Source organism: Vipera berus (genome assembly GCF_964194415.1).
Source record: "Vipera berus genome assembly, chromosome: 1".
Classification (NCBI taxonomy): Eukaryota; Metazoa; Chordata; class Lepidosauria; order Squamata; family Viperidae; genus Vipera; species Vipera berus.
Genome location: NC_138202.1, coordinates 238,128,684 through 238,147,671, shown reverse-complemented (window position 1 = coordinate 238,147,671; position 18,988 = coordinate 238,128,684). Strand labels below are relative to the sequence as shown.

The 18,988-nt window shown below is 40.7% G+C and overlaps 1 protein-coding gene across 3 annotated transcripts in view; it reads right to left on the bottom strand.

The window, feature by feature from the left end:
- SENP6 (SUMO specific peptidase 6) overlaps nucleotides 1–18,988 on the bottom strand; it is a 72,914-nt gene that overhangs the window by 17,565 nt on the left and 36,361 nt on the right. For all 3 annotated transcript variants that reach the window (XR_014024722.1, XM_081314659.1, XM_081314660.1), the window contains 11 exons: nucleotides 18,757–18,827; nucleotides 17,839–17,984; nucleotides 16,891–17,251; nucleotides 16,121–16,350; nucleotides 13,195–13,368; nucleotides 12,025–12,058; nucleotides 4,564–4,749; nucleotides 2,984–3,210; nucleotides 1,145–1,257; nucleotides 943–1,059; nucleotides 15–137 (listed from right to left, as the gene is read on the bottom strand). Coding sequence is in view for 2 of the 3 variants with exons in the window: in XM_081314659.1 (XP_081170785.1) it covers nucleotides 15–137; nucleotides 943–1,059; nucleotides 1,145–1,257; nucleotides 2,984–3,210; nucleotides 4,564–4,749; nucleotides 12,025–12,058; nucleotides 13,195–13,368; nucleotides 16,121–16,350; nucleotides 16,891–17,251; nucleotides 17,839–17,984; nucleotides 18,757–18,827 (1,782 nt within the window). In the remaining variant the exon portion in view is untranslated. The remainder of the gene's footprint in view (nucleotides 1–14; nucleotides 138–942; nucleotides 1,060–1,144; nucleotides 1,258–2,983; nucleotides 3,211–4,563; nucleotides 4,750–12,024; nucleotides 12,059–13,194; nucleotides 13,369–16,120; nucleotides 16,351–16,890; nucleotides 17,252–17,838; nucleotides 17,985–18,756; nucleotides 18,828–18,988) is intronic.

Sequence of the window (18,988 nt, the reverse complement as noted above, 5' to 3'; positions counted from 1 at the left end):
TTAGCTAGACTTACGTGAGCTTTGAAGTTTCTTGAAGGTTCCTTCTCTCTCTTTGATTAAGGCGTTTGTAAAAAAAGGAACTAAACACATGAATCCTATCTGCATCTTCTTTTTTTAACTTTTCTAGCACCAGATACCTTTATTTTGAAACAGAGAATACACAATATATTTGGCACAAAGTTAAAACTAAAACCATAAACTGTAATTTGCTTTAAATGTTTTAAAAAGTAATATTCCAAATCTTTTATCTGAACAACCTGAACTATTTTGCCTCGGCGTTCCAACCAGAACATAACCTCTGAAGTGCTGACATTACTGAATGGGGTGGAGCATCCAAATGCAGTGAAACTTTGAAAGAAGTTTCAGAACTTATTTTCAATACTAGTGTAATAATTCTCAGAAATGATTTGCTTTTTGGATTATTATTCAGCTACAGTATAATATCACGATACATTTGGAAAAAAAACCCTAAAATAATGTTTAATTAAGGGAACAAACGCAAATCCTTGATCTTTACATCAATAAACGCTGAAAAAGCTTAATATATCAGATGTGGTAATAAGAGACAAATGGATAGCTAATATTCTGCTTTTTCAGAGTCTGGGTAAGTAACCCTTCTAAACACTCTGCATAACCTATAAAATCACTAACCAAAAGATATGCAAAAAAAGTCAAAACTTCGTCTTAGGGCTAATGAGAGGCTTCTGACTTCATGGCCGGATCACCATATCTCATTTTTTTAAATACCCTTGCGCTCCCCTATTTATTTATTCATTTAATATTGTGCCAGATAAAAAGTTCTGGAGAACTCAAAGCCTTAAACCCTCTCCTACGTTATTTTGATTAGTTCTAACAATTTACTTAGCTGTGAATTTTGGATTTTAATGTTAAGGTGTTTCTCAATTATCTTTATCTACGTGAAATGGACACTGCACAACTTACTTTAAATAAAAATCAATTATTACGTCATTTAAAAATTCTCCTTCATTTAAACAATGAAGATCTTCATTGGTCACAGAAATACCCCCTTTTGCTGGAGGCGGCGGATAAACTATCAACCTGCAAAAAAACCCAAAAACAAATATCAAGTTAAGCTGAAGTCATATAATGTTAAGAAATTACAAAAAGTAAAACTAGCTCTTACTTTTCTATAGGACCAATGAAGACAGTATGTGGCTCTCCACTTTCATCATCCTCGAAGAACTGTAACTGGAACTGTGTTGCATTTTGCAGCTGCATTTTAGAATCAGAGACAACCTTAAGAAAATTAACAAACGAATGTCATAATATATTTAAATCCTTGCTGACAAAGAAACAACATTACACATCTTTTCTTTTTCTTAAGCAATTATTGAAATACAATAAAATAAAATATAATAATACTAGATCATTTGGATATCACTTCAGGCCTATTCTCAGCTTCATTTTCAGCTTCATGTACTATTGTTTATAAAGCATGTGTTCCTCAGTCCCTTACCCATTTCAGTCACACTCCAGATCTGGCTGACAATCCTAATTTTGTTTAAAACACAGTTCTCTAAATTATGTGCTCAGAAAACTTAAGGGGGGGGGGGGACTAAAACTTTTGGCAGTCTAGTGATATCCGCTTAATATGGGATTTCATATGGAAGTTATAAAATGACACATTGTGAATCAAGTGTGTAACTGCAACATGTGATGATGCTGTCACCACGTGCACCACTTTTAATGTAATTACAATTTGTAATGGATGCCACTGTCCTTAACACTGTTTCTCATATGGGAAAGGGCTGAGCTTTTCTCCACAGAGATTTAGTGAAATGTGCGAATTGCAATAATTATGTCTGAACCCGAAATCCTGGCTTACTCTTGGTTTATGTGACACACAAACCTGCCACCAATTCACAACATCAACCATCAACAGAAACATTCCTCAGGTTTAACTGTTTTTCTTGTCTTCTTTTCCCTCCCAATCTCCTTCCTAGCAGTTCCTCTGAGTATAAAGCGCAGATGGAGATCTATTTTCAAATGCCAAATGTACTTCAGGAATGCAGCGTAAAACACAAGGAAAATTATCTTGAAAATGGAAAATGTGTGTGTTTGTATGTGCACAAATACACCTACACAGACACACAGATAAAATACACAAAACTACTACCCTCAAATTCTACAAATACACTTATCATATTAGGGCAAGTAGATAAACACAATATATAGCCCCCCTCCCAAAATAACTTCCAAAACAAAAGTAGGGAATAAAAAATACAGATAAAATATTAAACAAAAACACGAGCACCCTCATAATAACCTGAATGAACAAAACATTTCACCCCTACAAAGAACACACACAGGGGAAAAAAATGCACCACATCTGGTTATGGTGCTGGCCTAGAAACCAGGACACTGAGTTATATTCCTGCCTTAAGCATGAAAACCGGCTCGGTGACCCTGGGCCAGTCACTCTCTTCCAGCCCAACCCACCACATAGGATTGACATTGTGAGCAAAACAGGAGGGGAGAAATTATTTATGTTTGTCACTTGGAGTTATTTATAAACATAATAAAGGTGGGATTAAAAAAAATCTAACCCACCTCTGCAAACAATACAAAAAAATAACAGTAGCAACCGTATCTGTAGATTAAAAAAAAAATTCTTCAGCAATCTAAAACACAGAAGCCCACAGACCCAAAAAGAAACCAGGCAGGAAGAACAACCTTCTGTTACTAGCATATTAGAGGTACCAACAAAAGAAATAAACAAACCAACAATGAACTCTGATGTGAATACTTCTCTCCTATGATAGACTGGCTCTTTCAGACTTTTCTAGCTTTTAAAATCTTTACAATAAAAAGCTTACGGTAAGTCTTTGCAATAAAACATTTTACATTTTTTCAGTCTACACATAATCTAAAAAATTAGGTTTGATGTTTTCTTTAAAGAAATACTGTAGACAATATGTATATGTATAAAATTATAGAAATAATAATTTTTTAAAAGTAGTACATGTTTTGTTTTGCTTTCTTTAGGACCACTGCTTCCTCTAGAAGTATCTTCAAAAGATTTTGTAAAGGCCACAAGCCTACTATTTGCTTCTTCAAAAGTAATTTTCACAAAAAAGTCAGAAATGTTGTTCCTGATACTAATTTCAGTTATTATTTTTTCAAATATTGCATTTGCTTGAGGATCAAGACCTGTCTCAAAAATCAAAATGATGTATTGTTCTTCTGGATCTATAAAAAAAAGAAAATGTAATATTAAAAGCCCATGCATTTATTATAAATTTAAAATAACAAAAACTGCAATCAAAATTCTCTTTTAAGTTTATATGTTGTTTATTCTGTAGAAATAGACAGTTACAAGCAAGAGACCTTGATCAGTACATTAAAGAATCTCCACATGAAGAGGCTATATATTGGAATAATTCACTGATATATATGTCTGTCTATGTCTTTTGAATATAATATTCACATGCTGATCATCTAGTTTATTTTAGCAAAAGAGAAGGCTGGGGTTAATACAACATGTCCACAAACACATTTGTACTGCATTCAAATATCTCTGAACAGAGATACTCCTGGAGCAAAATAATCTAAGAGAATTGTTTATTAAAGACAATAGTTCTTAATCTAATGTTGTTCCACTGAAAATGCACTTAATTTCTGTAAGTTTCAGAATGCTGAATTTATAAATGCTCTTTTTAAGTAGAACAGTTTGTCTTTACTATGCTCTTGCTAAAATAAATTACCTCAGCATTCCCCAACCTTTTTGGGTTGCTGGCCTGGCAAAGGGAGGAGGGGGGAAGAGGGGATGATTTTGCATAAGGGGCAGGTATGCACATGTGCGCTTGTCTACTGCTCAAGCAAGTGGGGTTGTGAACGCCGGCGCCCACCTCTTGCACAAGAGGGGCTGTGAGCGCTGGTGCTTGCCACTTACACAAGTGAAGCTGCAAGCGCCAGCACCCAACGCTGGCACAAGTGGGACTGAGTGTGCTGGTGTCCGCCACTCACACGAGTGGGGCTGCGAGCGTGCGTACGCTGGCACACCACTCACACGCCCTGGTTGCAAATAGGTCACAGCCCAGTAGTGGGCCGTGGCCTATAGGTTGGGGATCCCTGGATTTACATCATCAGATCATTTTATTATTCCAAAGTAAAAACCAGTACTAAGAATGTAAAAATAGTATATGTTTTAACACAGCTAAGCTTGTGACTATTAACCTAAAGAAATGAATTATTATTGGCATTAGAAAAAGGAGAAATATTCTAGAAGTCTAAAAACTCAGATGCCAAAGGTGCTGTTGCCATGATAGTAAAAACTAAGGTTATTCAGCATGATAATGCCTATTATGGCATTATCCACATAGCACATGTGGATATAAGGATTACTGCCAAGGATTTTATAGGCTCGAGAAAATTCCAGAAGGGATCTGCAAAAATACGCAACCCACATTTATGAATCAGAAAGAGACGATGAACCCTACATTATTTATATATTTTCAGAAAACAGCATGAAAGTTAATCTAGTTTCCCATATTCTAATCTACTCATAACATTCTAAAAAGGAATATCACAACATCTACTTACTTGCTCCTTTACAATCATACCAGACATTATCTTTTTCTCTATTCATCTTTAGTTGTGATCTTAAACTCTGGCAGGCAGCAGGTACAGTTTGCAAGAAAACCACTGGCAATTTGCGTACACCACACCACTCACACTTTGTAAGGTCAGACGTTTGTAAATTAATATCTCTAGTGTCATTTTCTGACCCTAAAAAATAAAAAAATATTCAATCAAAATTTCATTTAATACTCATTCAAAATAATAGCAAACTGTTATCAGAAGAAACCAATAATATCCAAGGAAACGTCTATATTTTTACCCACTAAATGTGCTACTGATCAAGTATTTCCTAGTCAAACCCATTTGAGTTTTTGTCTGACAACTTTTTAAATAAAATAAAACAAAACAAAAAGAATATGGTCAAAACAGAAGGAATATTGTTATTTCAAAGGTTGTAAAAAAACAAAAACAAATCAGATTAGAAATATAGAGTTATTATTTAAACTTTCTGGTCCATCCAACAGAGGCTTCACTTTCTTAGGGTCTTGCGGAAGAACAGGGTAGAACAACAGCTAATGACCCTCTTTTACCGGTCTACTATAGACAGCGTCCTCTCGTATGGTATTGTGGTTTGATATGCTGGTCTGACAGCCGCGGATAGGAAAGTATTACAGAGGGTAGTGAGCACAGCACAAGACATTGTGGGCTGTTCCCTGACACCACTGGATGACATCACCAGGGCTCGTTGCCTTGGAAGAGTGAGGAAGATTCTCAGGGATGACTCACACCATGGACTTTTTACTCTCCTACCATCCGGTAGGAGATATAGGAATATAGCCAGCCGTACCAACAGGCTGAAAAATAGCTTTTATCCGTGGGCTGTTAGGCTTTTAAATAGGACATAATCTTATGCAGAATTGACTTGGGAGGCCAGTGTGTGGTGTAGTTGGTTCACATAGTGTGGTGGGATGGAGGGTTTGTTGTCACTGTGTGCTGGGGGGAGAGAGCATGGGGGGAGGCTCAGCTAATCTCAATGTACACATGTTGTACTTTGACAATAAAGGTTTATTATAAGGAACAAAGTCCATTATTCCCTGAAATTAACTTCAAAGCTTTTACTAGAGACTGAACTTTGGAAGGTATCAAATTAAAACCTGTTCTATCAGCAGAATGGGAAGTGGGCAAACATTTTTTCAAAGTGATAGTCTGTAGAACTCAGAAAGAAAATCCAAATATGCAAGCAGCAGTCTAGTAATGTATTACTAGGCAGTAGGTTCGGCAGGAAACAAATAGGCTTGGATAGAAAATGGTGAACACAGAAGGAGAATCAGCTGAGTCTCCCATTTCATAACTCATAATAAAAGCTTTTGAAGCATGTAGAGGGCCATTTTTTTTGGGGGGGGGTGGCTAGGAGATAGAATTCATAATAGCAAATGCCTAATTTTTCACCTTAGAATATTTCTTCCTTTCTCATACTTCTATGAACCAACTCCCCTGCCTAAAAAGAGGCTACATAATATGGCTTCTATAGCTCCGAGATTCTATTTACACCAAAAAGCAGCAGCATATATCTCATTTGTAATGAAAAACATAGGGTTAGTTTCCACATATGCATTAGTGAAGGAGACAGCATTAGTTTCAATATATATTTTTATAGTATGAATGTGATTATGATAGTTTGGGCTTCAAAACAGTAATTTTGTGGCATCTGAATTATTCTTTTGCATATCCATAGAATGACAGGTAGTTTAAAATATAAGAAACAGGAATTACTTTATTTATTGAACAAATTTATATTAATATTAATACAATATTTTTTAAAAATTCAAAGCATAAAACCCATCGAGCTTATTTCCTCAACCACTACCTTTTATTGGCACTGTACTTTGGACATTAAACACTGGAAATTATTGCTAGTATCTCTGAAAGTCATTCATTTATTCTCTTCAATTGGTCTATTACCGTATATACTTGAGTATAAGCCGACTCGAATATAAGCCGAGACCCCTAATTTTACCCCCCAAAAGTGGGAAAAGTTGGTGACTCGAGTATAAGCCGAGGCTGGGAAATGCAGCAGCTCACCTTATGCTCCTCTCCAGAGATCTTCCCTCAGCAGCGGCCGGCAAAGTAGCTCGCACGCGAAACAAGCCCGGCAGAGGAGCCGGAGCGGCGAGCAGAGGCGCCCGGCCCAGATCCTGCAAGGCCCGGCCGAGACGCGCCCCCAGCAGCGGAGCTGCTCCGGCTCCTCTGCCGGGCTTGTTTTGCATGTGAGCTACTTTGCCTGACGCTGAGAAGACCCGCTTGGGCACTCGGGTTGGTGTCAGTCTCCGCAGGCCCTTCTCGTTTCCAGGAAGTCAAGCGCGCTTGGCTCCCCACCCCCACGGCAGGGCAGGGCAGGGCAGAGCAGAGACTTGCTCGCCCTTCTGACGGCCCTGAAGAGAAACGAAGGGCTTGCAAACTCCCCGCGAGAAGCTGGGCGAAGCGCGCGGCTGGGCGAGTGTGTGCCTGCGCGCGTATTTACGAAAGAAACGCTCCGAGAGTTCTTCTTTCTCCGCCCCCTTGGGGGGAACTCTAGCGACTGCTGTAGCCGCGCTTCTCTTCTCGGCTCCGAAAATAGGGATTTCTACTCTCTCTCTCTCTCTCTCTCCCCTCCCCACCCCGCATTCTCCTGCCTCTTCGATTGCGACAATAAAAGGGCGAAGGGTGCGCTGGTTTCTTCCTCCTTCCTCCCCCCCTCCCCTCCCCTCCCCGATTGTCAGGTGAGGCAGCTGGAGGTCTGGCCGGGAGATTGTAGCCATTTTGAAACGCCGCGTCTTGAAACGCCCGATCAGCTGATTTTCGGGTGGAAGAGCCGCGGCTTGAATCTGTTTGCATCTGCCTGAATTAGACCGAAACGGCCTGAATTTGACCAGAGTTGCTTTGTAATGGCTGGAGGAACTGCAGAGGAGGTCTTGCCGGGAGATTGTGGCCGTTTTGAAACGCCGCGGCTTGAAACGCCCGATCAGCTGATTTTCGGGGCGGAAAGAGCCACGGCTTGAATCTGCTTGTATTTGTTTGAACTTAACCAGAAACGGCTCGTAATGGCTGGAGGAACTGCGGAGGGAGTGAATGCTCCAGCCTGGAATATTTGGAAAGGCTGGGGGAACCGGATGAACTGCAGCTTAAGCGACTGTTGCCGGAGGAGCCATGGCTTGAAACGCCCCAGTTTTGGGGCAGCGTTTGCTTGTTCCCTCCCTCCCTCCCTCCCTCCCCTCTAAATCCTTCCTTCCTTCCTTCCTTCCTTCCTTCCTTCCTTCCTCCCTCCCTCCCCTTTCCCTCCTCTCTAAATCCTTCCTTCCTTCCTTCCTTCCTTCCTTCCCCAGCCCTAATCCGGAAAGTGGAAGGAAAGAAGAGTAAAGGCTGGGCGGAGGAGGAGGGGAAGTTTAAAAAGGGGGCGGCGTTCCCTTTAAAAAGCCGCCCGCCACGCCGCGCTCCCTCGCAGCACTCGCGGCGGCTGGCTTCTTGGCTCCCGGTCTCCCCCAGGCTTCCCGGCTGTGATTGGCGAGCGAGCCTCCCGAGCTCCGGCGGCCGTGACATCAGCAGAAGCGGAGCAAGCAAAAGCGAAGGGGGAAGTCTCCCCTCGTCCCGGGAGACTCTCGCTTCCCCCCACCCCCCACCCCCCACCCTCCCTACATCCCGAGCCTTCCAGATCTTCGCCTGCCTACTCGCGAGCAGGCATGTTTTCCAGCCAATCCGGGCCTGGGAGCAGGGCGCCGGCGGCACGTCCACTTTCCCCGCACTCTCCGTTCAGACGGCGCCCTTTGAGCCTGGAGTGATGCGGACGTCGGAAAAGGGCGCCGGGCGAAAGCAGCGAAGCGGGATCGCCGCGTGCCCCCCACTCCTCCTCCTCCTCCTCCTCTTCTTCTTCTTCCTCCTCCTGGTCGGCTTGACACCCCCATTTCGGCTGCTTCGCAAACTGCTTCCTCCACCCCACCCCACCCCACCTCACCCCTCCCCGCAAAAGATGCCGGGGTCGACAGCGTTTTTTCTACCCGGAACAAGCAAACACGCAGGCAACCCTGCACTATTCAGCTCAGTGAAGTCACGCTTGAAACGGCTTGAAACGCCCGATCAGCTGATTTTCGGGGCGGAAAGCGTGCGGTGTTGTTGTGTTTTTTTTCCTCCCCCCGAAAGTGAACGGCAGCTTTCCGTACTAGTGTATTGGCATGTCAAGACACCAGCACAAAGACCAAGGTACAAGGAGCCCTCCTTCAGTCATTATTGAAACATTTGATCAGCCCAACTTCTTCTTCTTCTTCTTCTTATTATTATTATTATTAAATCTGTTTTTTAACCAAGCGTGACTTCACTGAGCTGAATAGATGCCGGGGTCGACAGCGTTTTTTCTACCCGGAACAAGCAAACACGCAGGCAACCCTGCACTATTCAGCTCAGTGAAGTCACGCTTGAAACGGCTTGAAACGCCCGATCAGCTGATTTTCGGGGCGGAAAGCGTGCGGTGTTGTTGTGTTTTTTTTCCTCCCCCCGAAAGTGAACGGCAGCTTTCCGTACTAGTGTATTGGCATGTCAAGACACCAGCACAAAGACCAAGGTACAAGGAGCCCTCCTTCAGTCATTATTGAAACATTTGATCAGCCCAACTTCTTCTTCTTCTTATTATTATTATTATTATTATTAAATCTGTTTTTTAACCAAGCGTGACTTCACTGAGCTGAATAGTGCAGGGTTGCCTGCGTGTTTGCTTGTTCCGGGTAGAAAAAACGCTGTCGACCCCGGCATCTATTCAGCTCAGTGAAGTCACGCTTGGTTAAAAAACAGATTTAATAATAATAATAATAAGAAGAAGAAGTTGGGCTGATCAAATGTTTCAATAATGACTGAAGGAGGGCTCCTTGTACCTTGGTCTTTGTGCTGGTGTCTTGACATGCCAATACACTAGTACGGAAAGCTGCCGTTCACTTTCGGGGGGAGGAAAAAAAACACAACAACACCGCACGCTTTCCGCCCCGAAAATCAGCTGATCGGGCGTTTCAAGCCGTTTCAAGCGTGACTTCACTGAGCTGAATAGTGCAGGGTTGCCTGCGTGTTTGCTTGTTCCGGGTAGAAAAAACGCTGTCGACCCCGGCATCTTTTGCGGGGAGGGGTGAGGTGGGGTGGGGTGGGGTGGAGGAAGCAGTTTGCGAAGCAGCCGAAATGGGGGTGTCAAGCCGACCAGGAGGAGGAAGAAGAAGAAGAGGAGGAGGAGGAGGAGGAGTGGGGGGCACGCGGCGATCCCGCTTCGCTGCTTTCGCCCGGCGCCCTTTTCCGACGTCCGCATCACTCCAGGCTCAAAGGGCGCCGTCTGAACGGAGAGTGCGGGGAAAGTGGACGTGCCGCCGGCGCCCTGCTCCCAGGCCCGGATTGGCTGGAAAACATGCCTGCTCGCGAGTAGGCAGGCGAAGATCTGGAAGGCTCGGGATGTAGGGAGGGTGGGGGGTGGGGGGTGGGGGGAAGCGAGAGTCTCCCGGGACGAGGGGAGACTTCCCCCTTCGCTTTTGCTTGCTCCGCTTCTGCTGATGTCACGGCCGCCGGAGCTCGGGAGGCTCGCTCGCCAATCACAGCCGGGAAGCCTGGGGGAGACCGGGAGCCAAGAAGCCAGCCGCCGCGAGTGCTGCGAGGGAGCGCGGCGTGGCGGGCGGCTTTTTAAAGGGAACGCCGCCCCCTTTTTAAACTTCCCCTCCTCCTCCGCCCAGCCTTTACTCTTCTTTCCTTCCACTTTCCGGATTAGGGCTGGGGAAGGAAGGAAGGAAGGAAGGAAGGAAGGAAGGAAGGAAGGAAGGAAGGAAGGAAGGAAGGAAGGAAGGAAGGAAGGAAGGATTTAGAGAGGAGGGAAAGGGGAGGGAGGGAGGAAGGAAGGAAGGAAGGAAGGAAGGAAGGAAGGAAGGAAGGATTTAGAGGGGAGGGAGGGAGGGAGGGAGGGAGGGAACAAGCAAACGCTGCCCCAAAACTGGGGCGTTTCAAGCCATGGCTCCTCCGGCAACAGTCGCTTAAGCTGCAGTTCATCCGGTTCCCCCAGCCTTTCCAAATATTCCAGGCTGGAGCATTCACTCCCTCCGCAGTTCCTCCAGCCATTACGAGCCGTTTCTGGTTAAGTTCAAACAAATACAAGCAGATTCAAGCAGTGGCTCTTTCCGCCCCGAAAATCAGCTGATCGGGCGTTTCAAGCCGCGGCGTTTCAAAACGGCCACAATCTCCCGGCAAGACCTCCTCTGCAGTTCCTCCAGCCATTACAAAGCAACTCTGGTCAAATTCAGGCCGTTTCGGTCTAATTCAGGCAGATGCAAACAGATTCAAGCCGCGGCTCTTCCACCCGAAAATCAGCTGATCGGGCGTTTCAAGACGCGGCGTTTCAAAACGGCTACAATCTCCCGGCCAGACCTCCAGCTGCCTCACCTGACAATCGGGGAGGGGAGGGGAGGGGGGGAGGAAGGAGGAAGAAACCAGCGCACCCTTCGCCCTTTTATTGTCGCAATCGAAGAGGCAGGAGAATGCGGGGTGGGGAGGGGAGAGAGAGAGAGAGAGAGAGTAGAAATCCCTATTTTCGGAGCCGAGAAGAGAAGCGCGGCTACAGCAGTCGCTAGAGTTCCCCCCAAGGGGGCGGAGAAAGAAGAACTCTCGGAGCGTTTCTTTCGTAAATACGCGCGCAGGCACACACTCGCCCAGCCGCGCGCTTCGCCCAGCTTCTCGCGGGGAGTTTGCAAGCCCTTCGTTTCTCTTCAGGGCCGTCAGAAGGGCGAGCAAGTCTCTGCTCTGCCCTGCCCTGCCCTGCCGTGGGGGTGGGGAGCCAAGCGCGCTTGACTTCCTGGAAACGAGAAGGGCCTGCGGAGACTGACACCAACCCGAGTGCCCAAGCGGGTCTTCTCAGCGTCAGGCAAAGTAGCTCACATGCAAAACAAGCCCGGCAGAGGAGCCGGAGCAGCTCCGCTGCTGGGGGCGCGTCTCGGCCGGGCCTTGCAGGATCTGGGCCGGGCGCCTCTGCTCGCCGCTCCGGCTCCTCTGCCGGGCTTGTTTCGCATGTGATTCCGGGCCAGGTGCTGCTGAGGGCGAGCAGAGGCGCCCGGGCGACCCCAGCAGCGTCAGGCAAAGTAGCTCGGCCGCGCGCAAGTCCTCGGTAAGTTCTTTTTTTTTTGTTGACTGGAGTATAAGCCGAAGTGGATTTTTTCAGCCCAAAAAGTGGGCTGAAAAATTCGGCTTATACTCAAGTATATACGGTAATACTTTTCCTAAAAAATGTATTTCAAATGTTTGAAATTTCTTTGGCATTTAACATGTTATATATAAGGAAACCATTCCTGTTTGCTTTAAGTATCCTGGTATATTAAATACTTTATCTCACCAGAATAAACACATAGAAACAAATATGTAAGTTAACAGGTAATATATTTATCACATACAACACTATGTAGAAAAATTATATCAGGAAAATAAAAATAAAATACTAACCTTCCAAATGTATCTCAATATAGTCTAAACAAAACTGAAAAAGAAAATTTATATTACTACAGGTATATGTTCTCATTACCAACCCATAGTTTGAAATCATTTACATACAAGGAAGGAAACTCCTATATTAAAGTAGAAAGTAAAAAAAAAAGGAGGGGGGACCCTCTACCAAAAAACCCTTAGAAAAAACACACACAAATGAAAGACAGAATCCTAACACCTACATTGTTTAATTCTTTCTCTCCCTCTTAATATTCTCTCCCTCTCCCCTCCCCCCTGAATGTATTCAATATTATAATTTGTTGAACAATGAATTAAACCTAGACCATACAGAATTATTCTAGCCTACATCTGCTTCAGTGCAAAAGTTGAGACTTGCCAAATTTTGTTAATATTTTTTTTCATAATCTGGGACATAAGCATTCTTCCATGAGTACATAATCACTTTTTTGGGAGCAACAGTCCAAATTCAATATATACAAACTTCTTCACAGACTGAAAAATTTCATATTTTTGGAACAATTTAATAATATATTAACACCTTTAACTCCTAAGTCTCAAGAACACAGTTATATAGGTAGTCCTCGACTTACAACAAGTCATTTAGTGACTGTTCAAAGTTACAACAGCACTGAAAAAGTGACTTATGACCATTTTTCGAACTTATGACCTTTACAGCATCCCCATAGTCACGTAATCAGAATTCAGATACTTGGCAACTGGCAACACCAGATTCTTCTATTCCAAAAATCACAGGATGGCAGTAGTTTTTTTCTTCTATTCGTCTTTCGCCACGTAATCTTCTCCCTGGATCTTTGCAGGTCCAAAAATTTGATATTTGCTACATCTAGAATTTTTGGATCTGCTCCACATTCTGGACTGTCAGAACGGAATCCACAACAGGGAAACAATTATGGCTCCTATTCTGTTTGAAAATTGACTGGCCCAGAATAGTGACAGAATGTATGAGAGACAACCTGTTTGCTCTATGTGCAAAACAAATAGAACATTTTATGTACTGTGCTTGACTCTAAAAAGTATAATTCTATCACATCTGCCTTAACATTCTCAAAGCTTCATGCTAATTTCAGTTGATTTTTAACTATATCTTCAGATTCTCCAGCGTTATAAAACAGAATTGACAAACTACAAATCTATTACTTTACTTACAACTACAGGCTCCACCACCATTCTTCGCAGAGTTCCTATTCTTATACTCCGACAGTTTAATATGACACTTTCGTAAGAGTTCTGATATTTTGAAGGTATTATGACGTCAGTCACAGTTTCTTGGGGGAAAACTTTACGACGCTTTACAGGACCATTGGATACAATGTTACCAAACTGTAAAATAATTAACATCACCACCTTAATTTATGGGAAAAATGCTAATTATAACTTGCATTTAAAACATATGGGCTATCCTTCAGAATTACTGAAAACTGGTTGTAATATTTGCAAGTGAAACTTTTTTCTTTTTAACTTTCAGGTTATTTGTGGCAACAATGTAAATATTAAAAGTATGTCAACGCCACATTATATGTACAAATTATGAATGGATCTATATGTAACTCTTCTGAATTTGAATGAACTGCTTCCATACCGCAAGCATAATTTATTTAAAGATATTTTCTACATCAGTAATAATTGCAAGACAAAGCAGGATAAGTCTAAAATCATCAGAAAGGTATTTGAATTAAGTGATAAAGTCATAGGAACCTTTTTCGGTACTGTGCTTTTGATGTACCATGCAACCTCCATTATTACAAAAAGCCCTAAGCAAATACTAGATGTATCCTTCAACAGATTTCAAAACTTAATACCAATAAGCCTTCATTTGGGTAGAGAGAAGATTGCTCCAGGAGATAAAAGTCTGAAAATCCCTTTCCTGGATCATTACCATGTGACATCTCCAGAAGGTGATGTCACCAATATAATTTCTCTTAATGACTAGAATGATATAACAAGGCCTATAATTAGAGATGCAATTGTTCAGTAACTTCATTCTAGGTTATGTTTGCTAGGATATCATTTCTCAACCTTGGCAGCTTTAAGATTTAAGATTCAACTCCCAGCCAACATGTGTTAGGATTTTAAAACTAGGTTTGTCAACATGGTATCTGTGGACAACAGCTCTCCTCAATGCTCTTGTAGTTAACACTTGAGTATTACAATTTACTCACAACTATTAATTTAAACCTAATAGGTTTTTAAAAATAAAACAATGATCCAAATCTCATGAGGGTTTAGAAAATCTTTTAAGATTGTAAAGCAAAAAAAAGAAGCCAAACTCTCACAAAATTCTCACATGAATGCTAAAATCTCATAAGTACTTGGGTGTACTGATGAGTCAACATGCAGGAATGTACGATGCCCTTAAGGCATTCTTTGTTTTGGGTGCAGTTCCATTCTGGACTCTTGTGTCTTCTTTTCCTAAGGGAAAAATGCTATATCCCCATTTTTATCACCCTAAGTAAAATAGACTGGAATCACTGTTATGTATAAACCATCATTCACAAAAGATTCTGTGTTCAAAATGAAGAATTGTACATTCCATCTGAATCGACACAGGTTCAGAGTTTCATAAAAAGTGGCACATGCAGACCTTATGTATAAGATATATCAAAGTGAAAAGAATAGGAAACATTGTCATAAAAATTATTCTGCACATGTTCATCAAAACATAAAAACAGTGCCAAAACAATTCTAAAAGTGCAACATTAGAAACAGTACACTATATTTTAGAAGCACTGAACATCAAGTTAAAAATAACAATGATGCTGAAACAGTCCCACTGATTTTATTTTAGTTGAATCATATACCTCCCTTCCCTCCCCTGTACACCTTTTTTTAAAAAAATCCAAGTTCAAGACACTGGACAATAACAATGTACTTGAAATTACCAGATTCTATTTTCATCTCATTTTGTATCAACTCTACAGTGTAGGCAACTAAATTATTCATACATGAGATATTGTGGCATTTGTGTCTAATACTGTGTGGTCTGTATAAATGTTACATTATTTCAATCCATTTTATCTAGTGGATAGCCGTAAAGCATATTTGCATTTTTTAACAAGTTCATAACTTAGAATACCCCTACAGAAGGTTGCTGCCATGACTATTAAGTCTTTAGATTAACATACCGTGAAAGTTGTCCCCCTTGACAGCATTTAAGGAGCCTGTTCATGGTGCATTTTTGTCTTTGTTTATCCAATTCTTGCAGTGATGCTCAAACTAAAAAACAAAAATCCCCACCATGAAATCCTTACAGTGAAGTGCTATTAATTGGGACAATTTTCAATGTATTTTAATTTAAGGATGCTTTTCCTTGTGGAATCAGTTTATCTCCTGAAAGTGATTTATACTTATTAGCAAAACTATTACAACAACTCTCCTGGGCTGTTTTCCATGTTTCTGATTCTACAGGAATAGAAGCAACATGGAAGTGATGGCCCACATGGAGATAAAATCCTCTTTGGCCAATTTAAGTGCTCCATCTTTGAAACCGATGTGGTTGTTGACCTTTGATTTCATTCTTCTTACACAATTCCTGTGATTTGGACAATCAAATTTAACATGGAAAGTAGTATGGAAAAGTGGCTCCCATATGACTGAGGCAAGTTTTAACTAATGTCCCAATCCAACTAACAGCTTTAATTACATCAACGGACTCATTCATATCCAGTGAGATTTCATTTCTTTGAAATCTTGATCTTCAGTACTGCACTTGATCTTCAGGACCGCATTTAATAGTGGGTTTTTTTTTTTTACATCTTTCAAAAATAGTTTGCCATATTGTTTGGGAAACCTGATATTTTTCACAAAGCCTAGTAGTTATTAACTGCAATTCTTCACTTTGTGTTTTAGAGAGCCAACATGCATATCAGATAAATATCTAAAAGATACCTAAAAAGATAGCTATGCAGTAATCCTATTGAAAGATAATGAGTTATACATTAGAAGGATAAATGTACACCTGACTCTCTGAAACTCCATGTGTACATATGCAGTCATTATCCAAACGTTTCCACTTACACAGAGAAATCACTGATAAGCTTACATAATCATTTCACCCTGCATATGGAGGAGCTACCTGGTCTTTCATTCTTGCTTTTCTTGGTAATGCTACTGTAGCTTCCGTTTCCGTTGTAATGCCACTTAGCCTTTGCTCTAGTTCACAAGTATTTTCTTTCAGGGCTGCTTCCACTTTTCCTGTGGAAGGTGCAGGAGAAGAACAGGCTGAATCTGCTGGGCGTGGCGATATGCTCTCCATTCTATTAGTGACACCAATCTGATCTTCTTCATCATCACTGGACAGAACAACTAAAAACAAAAGCATTTGTCTGAGGTTTATATTTTATAACTAAAATATGAACCTTTAAAATTGTCACAACAACTAAAATTTACTATCAAATTCTAAATAGGAAGTTTAAGATATGGAAGAACGAGATAAAATTCTATGTGTCACAGCACCTAACCCGCATTGGCTGATCTCAAAAGCAGAGCTGTCAACAGGCAGGCATCTAAGATGCAAATGCATTTTGTATTCTCTGTAGCTTTAAAAGAATACATTAATATTCTGTTTTGCTCTAGTATACGTTAAAGCAAACAGCATAAGTATTCACATTTATAACCTGCTTTTCCCATTTTAGAACTTAGAACTAAACGCAGGTTTCCTAGGTTTCTACAAAAGCACTACATAGAACTTCCTAGTTCGACACACATAGAACTCTGCCACATCAAAGACCTTCAGAACATGCTCCAAGACCATTAAGTAACTCCAGCGATATATTTCCTCTTCAAAATTGTGAAGGTTATAATTTTAATTTTTACCTAGCTTTAATTTAAAAAAAAACCACATACTTGGATCATTTAGTTCAGATGCTGTTGTATTCTTCTGCCGTAAATGTCCAGTCATTTTAGAACCCACTTTTCCATTTGGCCGTAACATAGCAGGACCTATGTTGCGCCTCACCATGAGTTCTGCAGAAATGGTTCCAGGAGATGATCCATAAAACTTTTTTGCATTTAATCCCGTGCTTAAAGAATGTTGCTCCGTTGAACTGTCATGTATCGATTCTCGTGTCAAATTGTCATGTAAAGGCACGCTTTGCGTGGACTGTCTTTGCGAGCCTCTAACAAAAACCCCAGGAAGATGGCATTCGGTTTCAGTTTCATTTGTTTTTCCAATGCATGGGCAAATTCTGGAGTAACTATCCAAGCCCTAGGGTTAAAAAAGATATTTTTGCGCATATTTTATAATCCTATTATGAATAAACGTAACAGGTGTTGAATACAACTTGTATAGATTCACAGATCTAACTTTCTTTTTTTTTTAAAAAAATAGAATTAAGCTCCTGTCATCAGTTACCATCTAATTTAAATTACCAGCTAATTCAGCTGTATTTTTTGCTTTTTTTCAGGTTTTTCACCATCATTCTTTTTCCAAGCCTTTACTCTTATATTTTAACACCTTCAAATATTTAATCACAGATTTGTTGAAAGACAATATTTTAAAATATTTACCTGTTTATGCAGTGAGAGCATTAATTCAGCAAGTCCACTACTTTACAACTTGAAGATTAATTTAATGTAATTAATTTATTTTCTAATGGAGTGTGTAAAAGAAACTAATTTTAGATTTAAAAAGGCAAACTGTTACAACAACAGTATTAGAAAAGGAATATGCAGCCAAATTGTGACAATTATAAAAGACTTTATAATCAAAGTTTTAAACTGTGGTTTTACCCTTTTAATAATGGCATTTCCTGAATTTAACAGAAAATAAGGAAAAGTAAATATATAACCCACCTCTATGTGGGTTGCATTAGTTTTGGTGGCAGGAGATGGAAGCAAACCAGCCTGATATAAACTGCATTGCCGTTTCTGTTGTACCCTCCTTGTAATTCCTGACTCTGACTCTGAACCAGACTCATCTCTGTTCTCCATCACTCTTTCTAAAAAAAATAAAAATAAAAAGAGGGAGATCATTACTAGTTACCACCAAATATCTTCACTTGAAGAACAGCAACTCTAATTTACTCTTTTGCTTTTCATCAGGATGAAGAAAAAATAGTTATTAATTGCTTCTGCCCAGGCACCTATGATAATTCAAGGAGAAAAAGCCTGCAAAGCTATTCATTCAAAACAACTGCTTCTCGCTCTAAGCAGCATGTAGCTGAAACTTCAAATGAAAACTGATATACCAACACAAAGACCTATTTTTTTTCTAAATCACAATATAGACCCCTAGCCTACAAACTGAATGTGTTGACTTCAGTATATTAAATAACTAAGTAAATCAGAATCGAACAATGTAAAGTTCTTTAAGGGAAAAAAATGTAAGTGTAACAACACAGTGGTAAAGTAGTTAAGAGAATGGCAACTAAGAAAGCAGCATAAATATAATTCCCACTACTGGATAGTTGGAGAGAGATTTATTTTCCACTTCAAAACATATTGTTATAAATTGAAATGTTCATATCACCTATTAAAAATATAACTTACAGCCCTATTAATCCTCTCCTTAAGTAAAAGGTTTGTTCTTGCCAAAAAGTAATAAAACAAAATAAGAAAAAAGGAAAAAAAGATCAATATAAAAGTAGTTTTTAAACAAGCAGAACAAAAAATTTGTTTTTATAACTGTTTCTATTGAGAACATGCATTTTTTTATATGTAATATACATTTAAATCATTTTAATATTTTTTAACAATTAAAAAAAAACATACTCATGTCCTGAAGCTGAGACCATTGATTGCAATTGTTATCCACCTTTGGAATATTATGGGGATATTCTTTCCTAGGAAAAGTCAATCAGAAGTTGTATTCAGAAAAATTGCAACTATACTTAAAGCACAGCAAATTAACAAAATGTTTAAAAGCATTTATATTTTACACTGTAGAAAACTGGAATATTGAAATCTACAGGTTTCTAAACCAGTGGCTGAAAGGCTATGCGAA